Raw genomic sequence first — 15,263 nt, 5'->3', positions numbered from 1 at the left:
TAGATCAGCCTACAATAACACTGCGGAGACATACTGCAGGTAGCATGCTGCTCATGATGAATAATCTTTTACTTTATTTAGTGATTTTCTTTAACCACTGAGTGCAAGTCAGTAGAAAATGTATTATTATATACAGCAAAATATTACTTAATATGACCCTGTGATTGGTTGTTGATTTGAACGTTTATACAGAACGTTCTGCCAAATTCTAAAAAGAGAGCACATTCATTATGTTGAAAGCTAACAATTATGGGTCTGCTTCAAAAGTGCATGGGTTTTGAAATGGATTTTGTCTATACGTCTTCCAGGGCTGTTAAATTAGTTTGGTTTGTAAACCACTAGATATATACTGGATGTGGATCCCTATACTATATGCTGAAGCTGATTTCAGGTTTTTGTGTGTGTGTGTGTGTGTGTGTGTGTGTGTGTGTGTGTACGTGTGTGTACGTGTGTGTGTGTGTACGTATGTGTGTGTGTGTGTGTATGTGTGTGCATGTGGAGCAGCAGGGGGCAGCTCAAAGCAATGACTCATAGGAAAGCTTGAAATTACAGAGCTCAGCAGTTACCAAGGACTATCAGCAGTGTTGGACCTCTCTGTGCTCATGTGTTGCTTTCATGCTGAGAGTGAAAAAAACAAACATAAAGTTCTGTTTTGTCATTTCAGAAACTTCCATTGTACTGGCAGTGTGTGATTGGTGTAAGAGTGTAATCAAATTGGTATTTGTTCTTCTGTGTGTCTCGTGGTGAGATTGCTTTGATTATGTAACACTGAAGTGTCTCCACTTGATACACAAAGTCTCAAATGAGCCCTTCGACTTGATTCCATCCCCATTCAAACTCAGGCTTGACATCATCAGTCATTACCAACGCTCCTGTGCTCCCAGCAGCCTGTTGTGAAGACGGCTCAGGGATTTGCGTGGAGTTGGCATTTTCTTTGACAAATACAAAAAATAATCCTCAAGTTTCTCAGTAAAGGAGGAACATGACTCTCTGTTGACCTCACTCTGCAACAATGTGGCTTCCTTGTTAGCAGATCTTAAAGTGCTCCTTATGTATCCCAGTGATGAGGCCTGTGCCTGCGCCTCATGGGCCTGACAGCCTCTCACTTAGTCTTTTCAGCAGCGGCATTGGGAAGACAAAGGCACTATGTCAGAGTGAACAGCTGTTTTTGTGTCACAATCCTCATGTCACAGGGTTATGACCTTCTTTTAGTAGCACTCAAGAAACCAATGACATCATTGTTCCCACTGCGCAGCACTCAGCCCCTCACCCACCCTTCTAACTTTTCTATCAAGGAAAATAGTCTATCGAGCGTCTCACTGTGTCTTTTGGGGTAGTAATTTTCCCCATCAGTTACAATTATCTGAAAATAATCTTCCACTAAGGACAGGTTTAGATTATAAAATGAGAAGGAAAATGTCAGTCTGTAGATGTGAAATCTTTGCTGAGTTGTGGCAAGACCCTTTGCGTGACTTGGTCTTCACACAGGCTTTAAAGCTATTTCACATGAGAAAGTGGTTTGTCTGTGTCGCCTGTTTGCCTTGTGTTTGTTGTGTCTTGGTACATTTCCATAACAACATCACCAAGTGATCACTGCCACATTATGTCAATGAGAAACCTAGATTTGCTGTCAGTGCAGTCTCCAGATAAATACACTTCTAAATGCATATAAAGTCACTGAGTTATGACAGATTGGTCGTCAAAATTGACCCTAGAGAAAAAACATACACGTTCGAATTACTTTAAGATTGATTTTCTTCCCGTGTTATGTCCATAAGAAGGTAAACCATTACAATAAGACACAGAATTACTTGGCTCTTAAAGAACCAAGATCTGTCTCTGTGCTGCAGTTGTTGCTATAGTGAAAAGTGAGCCCCCTGACAAGCCAACTAGCCAAATGAGTAATATTTAACGACTCTGGTTTGCATTAGCCTGGCTAACACCAGACTATATTACAAATGAGATATAGTCTGGGTACCACCTCTTCATTTTTCCATAGAGGAGGCGTGGTTTACGATCGGCCAGAGCTATTGGGCGCTACGAATGTCTATCAAAAGCGTCTGTACGTAGCTCTTAGCCAATCGTATTCGTTATATCAGATGACGTGTGTAGAGCGACAGAAATTCGAGGAAGCATCGAGCAAGAAGACGACTGATGTTTAAATAGCCAGACTAGCCCATCTCTACTTTGGGACTAAAATGCTCAATTCTGCTTCTGCAACATTTATCTGCAGCATGTTCTGGCTCTGGCTGCTCTGTAGTTTCAGCTCACAGTCTACCGGGTGTGTGTGTGTCTGTGAGGGAGTGTTGCTTGCTGCTTTGCTTCTCCAGTTCTCGCTTTCTGCAAGATTATTTATTTTTACGCCTTATTCCTTCTCATGTCATTCAGCCACACACATCCACTGATTTTATGGGCAATAGACGAGCTGCTGCGGGTCTCTCGGCGGCTCCACTGTCCCCTGGCTCGTAGCGAGATCAGCGGTGTTACAGCAGCGAGCGGTAGCGGGGCTAGTTGGTACAAAGGCAAAAACATCCTTTTTTCATGGTGAAACACGCAATTAAAATAAAATTTGGCTCTAAACTATCTAGAACACTGTCTAAAGCTAGAAAGAGAGCTTCACGTCTGCTGCAGCCATGTTGGATCCATAAGAAAACTACAAAACTACAAGCTTCCGTCTGTCCAATAGTACGCGTCATTGTCTTGCCGTCCCTCCCCGCTCTGTGATTTGATCTCTAAAAAAGGGTTAAGAATCTGCTATAGAAACCAGACCCTTTCGCAGTTCGAAATGAAATCGAGCGCGCAAGGTAGTTTGGGTACCAGGCTAGGTTTGCATGGAGACTAAGTCAAAATGTGCCCTAAACCACCTCAGCTGTTTCAGACATATAAGCGTTACATTAGAGATACATTTGTGAAATAAAATCCTTCTGCACTTTTGAGTTTGACCTTGGAAAAAGTGCCCACCTTGGCAATACCAAGGGTTCAGCTTCCAAGAGTCCTGGCTCAGCCACAGCACCATGTCACTGCATACACAAACACACAAACTCTACCATGACATGACGATGCTAAAAATATTTGAAGATCCAGAAACTTGTTATGCTAGTTGGTCATTGCAAACACAATTCCAAGTTGATATTGTTGATAAGCGTAGTGTAAACTGGCCTAGAGCATAATATCACGGAAGAACTGGCATATCTTCATGCTACAATGGGAAAATAAACAGTTTTTAAAGGAAGTCCAAGCCGTTGGCAGAGCTTGCGCTCTCCAGGAATATAGTGGGCAGTCATGCTTGGACTCTTACCAGAAACCAGAAGCACACAGGCAGTCTGTGTCCAGACAGTGTTGAGTGTTGAGTTCAGCCATATGACTCAGAGGAAATGCCTGCTCCTCTAGAGATGTTATTTCAGATGCACCATGTCTTCACTGTGAGTTTCAGCCTCTACAGCATGATGAAATAACGTCACACTTAGTGAATGTAAAACATTTTATTCATTTTATCTTCATTCAGCTACTTTATTATTTTTAAGAAAGCTGCTTACTGACCAAAGACAGATATGCTGGAGCCATACCTTTATGTAGCACATGACTTTTCTAAACAGGAATCAGCATTAGGTCTATCATTGAGCCCTGACAGCAACATTATAATGCAGGAGTTTAACCCATTTAAGCCGGGAAAGCATTATCGCATTTCTACCATTAAAACCGGGGGCGCTGTTGTGTTATTCTACCATTAAAGCCGGGAAATCGGATACGTCGTTTTGTAGTATTTGTAGTTTTTTCCACCTATCTCCGGTCTCTTGGCCAATGAAATGCATCAGAATACATGTGGGAGTGTCGCAATGCAACATGGGACTTTTCAAGAACTTTGAAATCATGGCGGAAGACGACTATAGCGGAGAGAGCTCAGATATAACAGCTATAAGCTCTCAAATACTTTTTGAATTTCATTTCTATCTGCTACAGAGGCTAAAAATCTATTATTTAGTAGGAAGCGTTGACACTTTCTGAATTTTCAGAAAAACTTCAGGTTTTAGGGGGTAATTTAAAAAAAATTTCCAGGCGTTTTAAGCTTAAATGGGTTAATGTGAGAATCGGAGTTAGAATTAGGAGTCATGCTCTGTTATCTCGCTGCTGAGTTTTCATTCCTTGTGCCTAACAGAGAGTATGTGTTATATATAAGAAGTCATCTGGTGTGCAGCTCCTTTCTTTCTTTCCACGTCTCTGTCTCTTACCCCTTCCAGACAGATGTGGGATAAAATGATGTTTCTTGTTGGTCTGAATGGTTCAACACACATCCGTCTTCATGACCCTGCTCCTTTCCGGGCTTTGATGTTGCTCGGCTTTGATATACTGTAAAACAGGGAACAGACATTTGAATTACAGTGATTCTGTGGTAGACAATGGAAGAGACTTTCAGTAGGTCAGAAATGCATTTTGTCCTCAATTTCTACATTTAATAATGACACCAGATAAAGCTCATAGTTCTATAAAATCACCCAGTTTTTTCTTGGTGTTGATAAATGCCAATGTAAATGTTGCCATGGTGGTTTTTGCTAAACTTCAAGTTGAACAATGTTTATCAAAGTGGTGTTAATCCATGCTTTAACTGTGAGTTACAGCTGCAGGTCATGTGTAAACAGCAACAACCAGGGATTAACTGTGAGAGTAGTCTGTAATGAATAAGTCAAACACAGAATGTGTGTTCATGTCAAACAAGTATCATGTCTCTCTCCCACACACACACACACACACACACGCACATGCAGATAGGCAGTGTTCACACTCTTTTCTGATCTTATCAAAATCAGACAGCGCTAAATACCGTGTGAATTCACCTGAAAATGCTAACTTAGTTGGATTTGGTCACTCAGACATTAAGTAGTGTTAATGAAAATGCACCCCTCACCTCACTGAAGGTTGGCCTACATAACTGTGTATGACACAGGACACCTTTCAAGCACGGTTAGTATGATTTGGATTCTGTGGCGCCAGAGAGTAGCAGTGGTGTAACACAAGACGTTTATTCAAATGCTGCACTAAGGTACAATTGAGTAGGGGTGTAAGAAACGCATGCAATCACAATATAATGTTTTGTGATACTGAATAAGTCACTGCATCAATTCTTAAATAATGAAAATATTGTTCTTTTTCTTTTCTTTTATAATTTTTTTTTACTGTGTTTGTCCATTGGTGATTTATGTTGTGCTTTGTTTAAATTAATTTAAAAAAATAAAAAATAATGAAAAGATTTGTAACAGACAGCACAAAAAGTTAAGGATGAATGCAGACCACACTGTTCTGATTGCATGAAAAAATAAAATATTTTGTGCGTTTATGGTGGTTTCTTTAAAGAAATGTCTGTTCCCAAAAATTAGACCCCAAAAAATGATTTTAAGTATTTTAGAAAGTATTTTATTGCTTAATTCTTGCCAGTACACGCCCCTATAATTGACATACTTTACTTGACTTTACTGTTGAGAATCTTAGCCAGGCTATAGCTACATTACATCTATCTTATCTACTTTGCAGATGATCCTCCCTCTACAATAACTTACCTTGTGGTTTGTTATTGGGTTGCCAGACAGTCTTTTTCCTTTTGATCAAGTTTGATTATGTAAGCATTTCCACTCTTTCCAGGCTAGGTGTTAAAGGCGCAATTCAGAAAATAAAAGTTTTCTGTAGATATATAGGTACACAGAGGCGAGTATACACTCAATCCATACATATACACTCTGCTCTGCCTCTTATTGCTGTCTTGTTACTTTAACAGAGCTTTCAAGGGGTCTCCATTGAATCAACCGCGGTCAAGGACAATGTGTCTGGAGCCGCCTTTGTTATGGGAGTTGCGGAGACTCCGTTATCATACTGGCTCCATTAATTCCAATTCATTTTAGCTGTGTGATAACTAGCAGCGTCTGCTTGTCTGCGCTCTCACAAGTTACTGTGCTGTGTTGCCAGATAAACATGAAGCCTGCTGTGGGAGGTTTCTCTTTTACTGTCCGTTCTCATGAGTTGAAATAGAGGACAATGATTGGTGCCGGTGAGGAGATAAAAGAAATATAGACCCATGAACATTTAATGCAGTGTGAAGGCTTTTTACTGTAGCTTTGCAAGGTTTCGGGGACAGAGAATACTTGCAGCATAGCTGCCTTTTCCAGTCTCGGATGCACTTTTGCAGTAGCTTACTGGATGAACCAAAAATATTTACATTCTCAAAGTTTCACACTACAACTGATATATAATTTATACAAAGGCATAGACTATATTGTCTAAAAATCCATTACAGTATCATCATAGCAGGGCCGAATGAATATGTGTGTAGTCGTCATAAATAAAGTAAAATTCAGGCTCCTTGTGGTCTGCGACTGTCTCTCTATTATAAATGCATTCACAGCTTTATTGTTATGGCATCTCCCCTTCACAGAGCCTGCTATCGTTTGAGGAAGCACTTCTTCACTTGTGCCTACTGTAATTTCTGAAGAGACTACTCTATAGCTCGAAGTAGAAGTGGAAAATTAGATTGCATTGTAATATCCTGAACTATAGGCAAAGTATTTAAAGTATATTTTGACCTAACATACTGTATACCTGTCAACCTGTTTTTGTCTAGTCTTCGAATACAACAGATGCGGATTGTGAATTGAAGCAAAGGAAGTCAGAGCTTTTTTGGACCTCTAGTTCTCTGTGTGTGTCTCTTTCTCTCTCTTAAAGGGCTTAAATGACATGGCCATATTAAGATACATTGCATATTAACACAAACATATAGTGGACATTGTTCAGACTAAAAGACAAAAATAATAATGGTAAGTCCTGCAGTTTGAAATGCAATTTTGAAAAGTAAAGACGATTAAAAGGATACATGGAAAATCTCGATCTGACAGCTCAGTCTTATTGTGGTTGCAGGAAATGTAAACTGTCCTGCAACAATAAATCTTTTTTTTAAATTTGCCCAGTACAATCTTTAATAGGGATGCATGATATATATACATTGGGCTAATAAATAACCGGTTGAAAATAACAAATTTACTATGACAAATAAAGAATCACACTCTCGGATAGAAAAAGTGGCAGTATGCAGTTTTAAAGTTACCAATTTGCCAATAAACATGTATAAAGTGTGTGCAAAAACTACAGGTTATGAACTTTACATTAAGAAATCAGTTGTCTTATCTGTATTGACCATGAAAAAAAGGTAATTATCAGTTATCGACCGAAAAAAGATCCATAAAATGCATTCCTACCCTTTAGTTCTTCATTTTCCGAGCGATTATTAAACTGTGAATCATTTATTCATCCTTTTCTTTTATACCCGCACCCTTACATAATATCAGCATGCATAAAGTATTCGACTTTAACACAAAATGGCTTTGAATAAGTTTATGAGGGTTTGTTTAGTGAAATGTATTTTGTCTGAGACTAAAAATAGCTGTGTAGTGTCTGGCTACAAAGTAAACTAAAAGAATCTGATACAATGTTTTTCTGGAAAATCTTCAGCCTATTTGCTGTGTTTTTCACGTTAGCACTGGGCCGAAGTTATTACTTTGATTCCAAGTATTTTAAAGTAGCTTTCTCAGGCCTTGTATGTTTCAACTCATGAGAAACTCTAACTTTTTTCAGTTTATTTTCTCGGAACTGCTGTTCTAAAAGGAGAGAAAAGCTTTTACAACCCCAAGGACAAAGGAGGAGTTTGTGTTGTGAGGAAGGCAACAGGACTTAGTTTCTCACACTTGCATTGTGAAGGATGTTATCGTAACAGCTTTTCTATAACTTCCAAAGGGGTTACCATATAGAAAAAACCTCTTTCAGTTATTATGAACAGATATTTATCACACTGTTAACTGTGCACCTAAAGCAGAAGCATGAATTTCCATGCGAGAAGAGTCACCTTGCCTGCCATCACACCACTGTGTCTGCAGAAGCGGGTAGGAATCTAACACGGATCTCCTTTGTGCTTTCTTTTAAACACTTGTCTTCTGTATTGGTGAAGTGCTGCCATCTGTTCAGGTGTGCCGATTCTCTTCCTAACTCAATCCACCATTGTGAGCAATTCTGTAAGTCATATGTGTTCAACTTTCCAAAGTTTTAACTTCATAAATATGTTGATAATCTGCTTGCTTGTGCTATTCTGCCGTACAAAGCCTAACTGCAGTAACTAGCAAATGGTACAACTGAGAAAAACTGCTTTAAAGTTTTTTTTAATGTTTTTTAACTGGCTAGCCAAAGTGGTTATTGGTAGGTAAGTGATATGACACCTATTTCTACATGTATTGATGATGATAAAAAATCATGATAAATATTTGACCTTTGACCCCAAAAGTGAAGTTACTGCATTCTGGTTTTGCTGTAAAAGGTTCCAATAGTAATGCATAAACAGAGTGCGGTAACAATGTTGTTCATTTCTTTCAGCTTTTATACATAAAGAATAACATCTTCAACTTGATTTTGTTGTAAGTGTATTTAAGTGTTTGATAACTATATTCAAAGATGTGTGTATTTAAGACTTGCTATTATAAAGTAATGTTATATTTTATTCTTAATATCATTTTATCTCACTTTTTTTGTAGTTATTTGTAGCAATTTTTATATCATTATTTCTCTGAAATAAAGCAAAATTGAAATCTAAAACTGTCACAAGATAAAACAGACATCAAGGAGTTCATTTTTAGTTATAACTCAATTTTGACCAAAAATGTAGTTACTGCAGTGAGGCTTTGTAGGGCAGTATTATCACTTGTTTTAATTGAATTTTCACTGGGATTTACACTGGATTCTTCAAAAACGTTATTGTGATACACAACACATAAATGTAATATTTGCAGTTCACTTTGATAAGTAGTATAAATACTGAACGAAGGAAGCTGACATGTTACGTCAGAACAACAATATAATGGTAATTTTTAAGCTCCGGCCTGCTCCCCTTTAAAGCCAAAGCTGTTATATCACTTGGTTAGGCCATTGGAAAGAAAGTCATATATAACGTCTAGACTGTCAGTTTTTCCTTAGTGTTGTTGCAGTTTACTGGGAGGACATTTCTCAATGGTTCCTTAGACAGGCAAGGCTGGAGGCCACCTCCTCACCACCACGCTGTGATAGAGCTGCAGCTGTGGGAGTGCAGTTCAAAGTTAAAGCGAAGCAGTCTAATTGGCAAAACGGCTCACACTGTCCTGTCCTTGAGATAAGAAAGTCTAATAGAGGAGTTTATGTTCAACAAGACTATATATAGTGCTGCATGTCTGGATTTACTCTGCCTTGTCCAGACAGCTTTTTTGCTTTTCATTGAAAGGTCTTTGAAACACAGTACATTATGTTCTGGTGCTTTGCCCCTCACCTCTGAGATGCAGCTCGACAAATCAACATTCCTGCTGGCTTTAAAGTATGAATGTGGCCTTGCATTTGCATACTTTAGCGACAGAGCCTAACCGATGAATTGGTGGGCCGATATGATGCCAATATAAGCTAATCACATATACATCAGTAGCTGATGAGCATCACAAAAGATAAGATATTCTCTAGTTTCCACTTGTAGTCTAAGTAGTATTCACCAATTGTTTGAGCAGGCTGTGTGGAGAGCTAATGAGAAGGAATGCTTTGTCCAAAATGCAGTCTCATAGTGTGACGATTTCACTTTTTATTAGCAATTTTAAATGTACCTGCATTCATATGCAGATATCTGTTTAAAGAGATTAGCCAAAATCAACGTAGCTAGTGCCAGACTTCTGTAAGCAAACAGGGTGCCCCCCAGGGTGCTCCCCAGGGTGCCTATACTATTAAGGTTCTGCATATTCTCGCAGTCAAGTATCCCCCCCAGAGAGGTTGACTTTAATGTAGCAGTCACACATTTTATTTTGTCATGACTGCAATCAAAACCTCACTGAAAACAACTCCTATTCCAATAATCTAACAGACGTAACTCTGCAGGTCACATTCTTTATTTTTGCATGTTGCAACATAATAGGTGCACTTGACTGACACGACGTTGGCGGACATGAATGCTGTTCAGGTGAAAGCATGTGTACATTTGGATCAGTGTTACTTGCTGATGAATGCAGCTCTGTGTTCACTGATAAAGACACCAGCCATTTACACAGCATGCTACCTTGCTTGGCCATTCATTAGAAACTCTTAACCAATGATTAACACTACCTTCCACTCAATGTTTTCAATTACCTGGAGTGAAAAACGATGCATAATGATACAGTAATTTTGTGGAAGCAAAAGGAATTACAATGTGAGTTCTGCAATCACAGGAGTTAGACCTATCTGTTCAAATATAACATAGCACTGCTCTGTTACAGCAACTGTAAAAGTCTGTAAAATCTTTCTTTGTGACTCAGGATGGAATATTTTCTATGTTTGGAAACAACCTCTGGCATAGAGCTGCATGACTCAGGCCTCCTCTGAGTTAATTAGTGAATCTAGATCAACCTACAGAGCAGAATTCATATCTAAAAGCTTCACTTTTAAACAGCCTTTGATAGCAAGCCACGTGAACACCATTTTGGTGCCTTAGGCCAGACACCCACTGTTTGACATCAAATAATTGGTGATAATTATGCAAATGTTAGGAAAAATAATACTATCACAGTAACCATGGAGACAGCTCTTGCATTCACAGGGAGATGCTGCTTGTGTGGCTCTAATGTCTGTCCTCTCCAGCTGAAGTAACATGGTGATAAAGAACCTCCCAAACAAAAAGCTTTCGAAGTTTGTTTAACATCTGGACACATCCTGCGTCCTTCAACACTGCATCAAGCCTCTAACTTACCCCGTCTGTCTCTCCATTTTTAAATCTCTTTAAATGGATATCTGCAGATGAATGCAGAATCTCTACAGTACCTTTTTTTTTTTGGTGCTAAAAGCGTTCTGATTTCTGTTTTTTGGCCCAAATAGTATTGGCCAAGCAGACCTTGGTTGCATGCAGTTAAACTGTGTGTGTGAAGATTAGAGGCAACAAAATGCAATCTCTGAACTAATCAGCTATCGTCTGAAAAATAGTAAGTTAAATTAGTTAAGCTACATAAAAAGCTGAACTGCCTACAGGTGCTCCTCAATAAATTAGAATATCATAGAAAGTTTATTTATGTCAGTAATTCAATTCAAAAAGTGGAAATAACACATTATATAGATCCATTACACACAGAATATAACATTTCAGGTCTTCATTTATTTAATTTCTTCTAATTATAATTATTATGGCTTCCATTTAATGAAGACCTAAAATTCAGTGTCTCAAAAAAAATGTTATATTACAAAGGACCAATTTTAAAAGTATGTTTAATATGGAAATGTTGGCCTCTGAATAGTATGTCCATCTATATGACTCAATACTTTGTTGGGGCCATTTCACTCAAACTACTGGAAATGGACTTTTCCATGATATTCTAATTTATTGAGATGCACATGTACTTGTAAAACATTCAGGTCGAAGAAGTTGTCTCTCAACTCCAACTCCGTTCCTGTTTGTAAAGTTTCTAATCGGACTGTAAACAATGACTGCCGCATGGAAAAATAATTTCTTGGGACAGATGTTGGTTATCCAGATATCCGCAAGCTACACCAGAACCCCAGAAATATTGGCAGAGGGTAAATCATCATCAAACCCATAGCTGATGGGTTTATAGATTGACCAGTTTCTAACTTTACATGAACATATATACATTGTGTTTAAATGTTTAAAAGCAATCTCAGCTATTTAGGATTTAGTTCCAAGTAAAAAGTAAACAATGCTTTATGTTAGGGAATGTAGCAGACTGCTGCAGGTTTTCTAACAGGATTTCACTGTTTTCTTGCTGCATTTATGATGCCCTCTACAATACCTCCAAGGTCTACTGCAGAGATGCAACCCACAGCATGATGCTGGGATGGTGTGTTTCTCCTGATGTGTTGGGTTATTGGCAACACAAGTTAAAGTTTTGGTCTCAGCAGGCCATAGAAACAACTTGCCTTTGTGAGAATTTTTCTGGCTTTCTCTTAGCCCTGAAGCTGCGACTGGTGGAGCATTAGGAAACAGGTTGTAAGCACAGTGTCTTCATCTCAGCTGTTGAACACATTAGCTTCCCCAGAGTTGCCATAGGTCTTTATAAAACCACAATACAACTTTTTACATACACACCTGCTGTGAACTGCAGTCACTCATTCATCTGCTGTATGTTGAAGAGTTTACAGGCTATGCTGTGAGTGATTGAATGTAGGGATGCATGATATTATCGACTCGGTATCGGCCGATATTGGCTTGAACACGAACTATCGGACATCAGCCAACACGCTGATATAATAAAGTGATTAAATAATGGGGTGCACATCACCTCTCTGTTGCACCTTGTTTGTAGCTCATAGAATTGTGCAGTGTAGTCTGAGCTCACCTATTTATTTATGTTCTGATTACAGACTGAAGCTGCTTATATTTTTTGTACTTTTTGTGATTTTGTTTGCACAGTGCAGATTGAGTCGTCACATATTGGGCTCCTGTTTTAAGTTAAACTTGAATTTAAGCAGCAGTCTGTAAGGTTCATGTAGTTTTATTCAATTTGGGTTTAATTGCTGTACAGTTGCACTTTCCACATGTTCCCAGTGAACACAGGTTATGTTTCCTTATTATGGAAATTGGGAATTGGTCAAATTTGCCCTGATTGTGGGTATTAGTTGTGAGGGGGGAAAAAATATTTGTATCGGCAATCGGCTAGATAAATTGTAAAAAATCCAATATCGTGCATCCCTAATTGAATGGATTAATTTCACGGTTCAGATACAATTAAAATGTCATTAATTGTCTATGCGTGTCTTCTCGACATCCAAACTACAATTTGCACGAAACTAACTCTACTCTTTACAGTTGGCCTGTGTGAAGTAATGCAAACATGAAGTACATCTGCAATGCTAATGCACCAAAAAGGTTTGCTCACCCTCTGACAAACCCTGCCCTGTTCCTGGTGAAATGTGATGCCTGAATGATTTGATTTGGCCAACTTGCAGGAAGCCACTTCCTCACAGCAGCTTAACAGAAGCCCTGGCTGGATGCACTTACCTCCAGCAGTGCAGCAAATACATATATTTTATGATCTAGGTCTAGATCATTTGAAATGATTATGATTATTATTACATTCACTGTTGTTCTCAGCTGTTGCCTTTGTCTCTAATTTAATTCAAGAAGATTTCCAGTAATGAACCTGCAGTGTTGTGATGTATATTAAAAAGACACTGGCTTTCTGGATTAATCAGTTTAATGTAGGTGCTCGTCTTTGTGAGACATCCACAAGCAAAGATATTTGTCTTGTAAGGCTCCATGCGGGCTGATTAAACACTAAATGGTTTACTCTGAGAGATGATGTCATAGCGACAGGCTCCCATTTGCTGTTGGCTCCTTGAGGGCTCAAACCTGAGCCCTGCTGGAGAGCGCTGACCTCCTTTCTCTCCACAAAAGGAATCAGACCCGCCCTGCCCAGCTTTAAACTACCAATAGCACTCATTGAAAGAGAGAAAAGAGACAGTCAGTTGGTCTTTACTGTGTCTCCCTCCTTGCCCCCTCCCAGCACCCGTCTCTGTCAACTTTAGACTGTTTTGACCCAACTAGCATTACATTTAACCAGCACCTTTGTAATTGCTCTTTGGGCTCTTGCAGGGCATTATGCTGGGAGCTCTGCTTGCCATGGGCGTGTGCATTTGAATGGAGAGGGGGGTTAAAGCCTTGTGACTCCTACTCCTCCCCCTAAGCCCTTATAGGACATGAAATATGTAACATCACTGGCTTAATCTATCAGTTAAAGTGATAGCATTCAGACATTTATGTTAATGTTGCCCACGGTGGAAAAAACCTAATCACTGCAAGGGGAAATATTTATTGATCTGATGAAAAGTCCGCCTTAACAACTTAAATTAGGCTCTTTCACAGCATTTAATACTGTATTTCAAGTGATTTCGTGCATAAGGGATGAAGATTGACATCATTTATTGCATAATTTACATACATATTACAATGAACTTATAAGATGATAAAAGAAGCACAAGTAATCTCTCACTCAGTTCAGACTAGTACCGTGTTGAATGCATTGTAAGGGTGTTAGAGGTCCAAACTAATAAGGTGAATGTCTGAAAGGGGCTCTAGTGAATGAGCAGATTGATCTCTGGCTTCTTGGTGCTTAGTGGTGGAGAAAGGTAGCAGGTGGTTTGGTATCAAGCCCCAGCGATACGGATATGTAGAGCTGGGACAGCGCTGTGCTAAGAGGCAGTTGTGTCTAATTGCCTCCTTTCAGCTCCACTGCAGCGCAGAGCGAGCGAGCAAGAGAGAGAGAGAGAGAGAGGCTCATTGCTCACCAGCTGACACTCGCTGTGCTGTCAGACGTGTTTTTTTTAAATCTTTCTTACAAAAGCTCTCTTTTGCAATGCTGTGTACTCAGCCATGCATAGTCTTCAGATCTTGTCCAAACTCAGAACTGTTCTTGGCTCCAAACAGGGGGGTAAGTTCTACTTTCAGATGGATTGTTTTTTTTAAGCATTTGATGTCTCAATGTGGTGTTGTAAGACTGCTTCACAGTTTTCTTAACAAGCTCAAATATTTACTTCCTGGATAGCTTTGCATTCTCTTTGCACGACTTTGATCAACTTGTATACTTTGTCGCTGCAGTAGAAAACTTGTGTGTGGGGGTCAACCTGATTGATTTGATCACTTTTATTACCGTTCAAGCCAAAAACACCACTCTGTTTGTGCCTCTCGAAGGTATTACAAAAGTATCTAATCCTTCTAAGAAGTTAAACAATTAGTTAATCCAGTGCTTTTGTTGCAGGTAATCAAAGTTTATAATGAAGATAACACCAGCAGGGCAGTAGAGGTTCCCAGTGACATCACTGCCCGGGATATATGCCAGCTGTTCGTCTTGAAGAACCACTGCATCGATGACCACAGCTGGACTCTTTTTGAACACATCTCTCATCTGGGAATAGGTAAAATGTTTTCTGTGAAATAAGAAAGTCTTAATAACAGTATAATCATATTAAAACTTCAAAAAGTCTAAAAATAAAAGAAGTTGAGACAGTAACAGCTTTAGTTTTGTCAGATTGTCAAATTAGATTTTGGCATATTTATAGCATGCCCTGGTATCAACCATGTGATGGTAATGTTGTTAGTACTGTGGGCGAGGTTTGCTTAAATTGAAGGGAGGAGGGGCGGTAGGTGGAAGGGAGGTTATGTAGAGATATATGTGAGGTGAACAGGACACTGTCCTCTGTTATTAATCACATCTTAAACCAATTTATTGCTCAGTCACATTGTG

At 39.1% G+C, this 15,263-nt stretch overlaps 1 protein-coding gene across 2 annotated transcripts in view; it reads left to right on the top strand.

The window, feature by feature from the left end:
- Window positions 1-15,263, top strand: part of grb14 (growth factor receptor-bound protein 14) — a 37,873-nt gene that overhangs the window by 11,015 nt on the left and 11,595 nt on the right. Inside the window, exons 1-2 of one of the 2 annotated variants that reach the window (XM_059342681.1) lie at window positions 7,685-7,919; window positions 14,778-14,934. In XM_059342681.1, the coding sequence (XP_059198664.1) occupies window positions 7,857-7,919; window positions 14,778-14,934 (220 nt within the window). In that variant the 5' untranslated portion in view covers window positions 7,685-7,856. Of the gene's footprint in view, window positions 1-7,684; window positions 7,920-14,777; window positions 14,935-15,263 lie in introns of those variants that run through there. The other variant, XM_059342680.1, reaches the window with a different exon arrangement.

Source organism: Centropristis striata, chromosome 10, assembly GCF_030273125.1.
Source record: "Centropristis striata isolate RG_2023a ecotype Rhode Island chromosome 10, C.striata_1.0, whole genome shotgun sequence".
Lineage (NCBI taxonomy): Eukaryota > Metazoa > Chordata > Actinopteri > Perciformes > Serranidae > Centropristis > Centropristis striata.
Note: the sequence above shows the minus strand (reverse complement) of the source record. Positions and strands in the feature narration are given on the sequence as shown.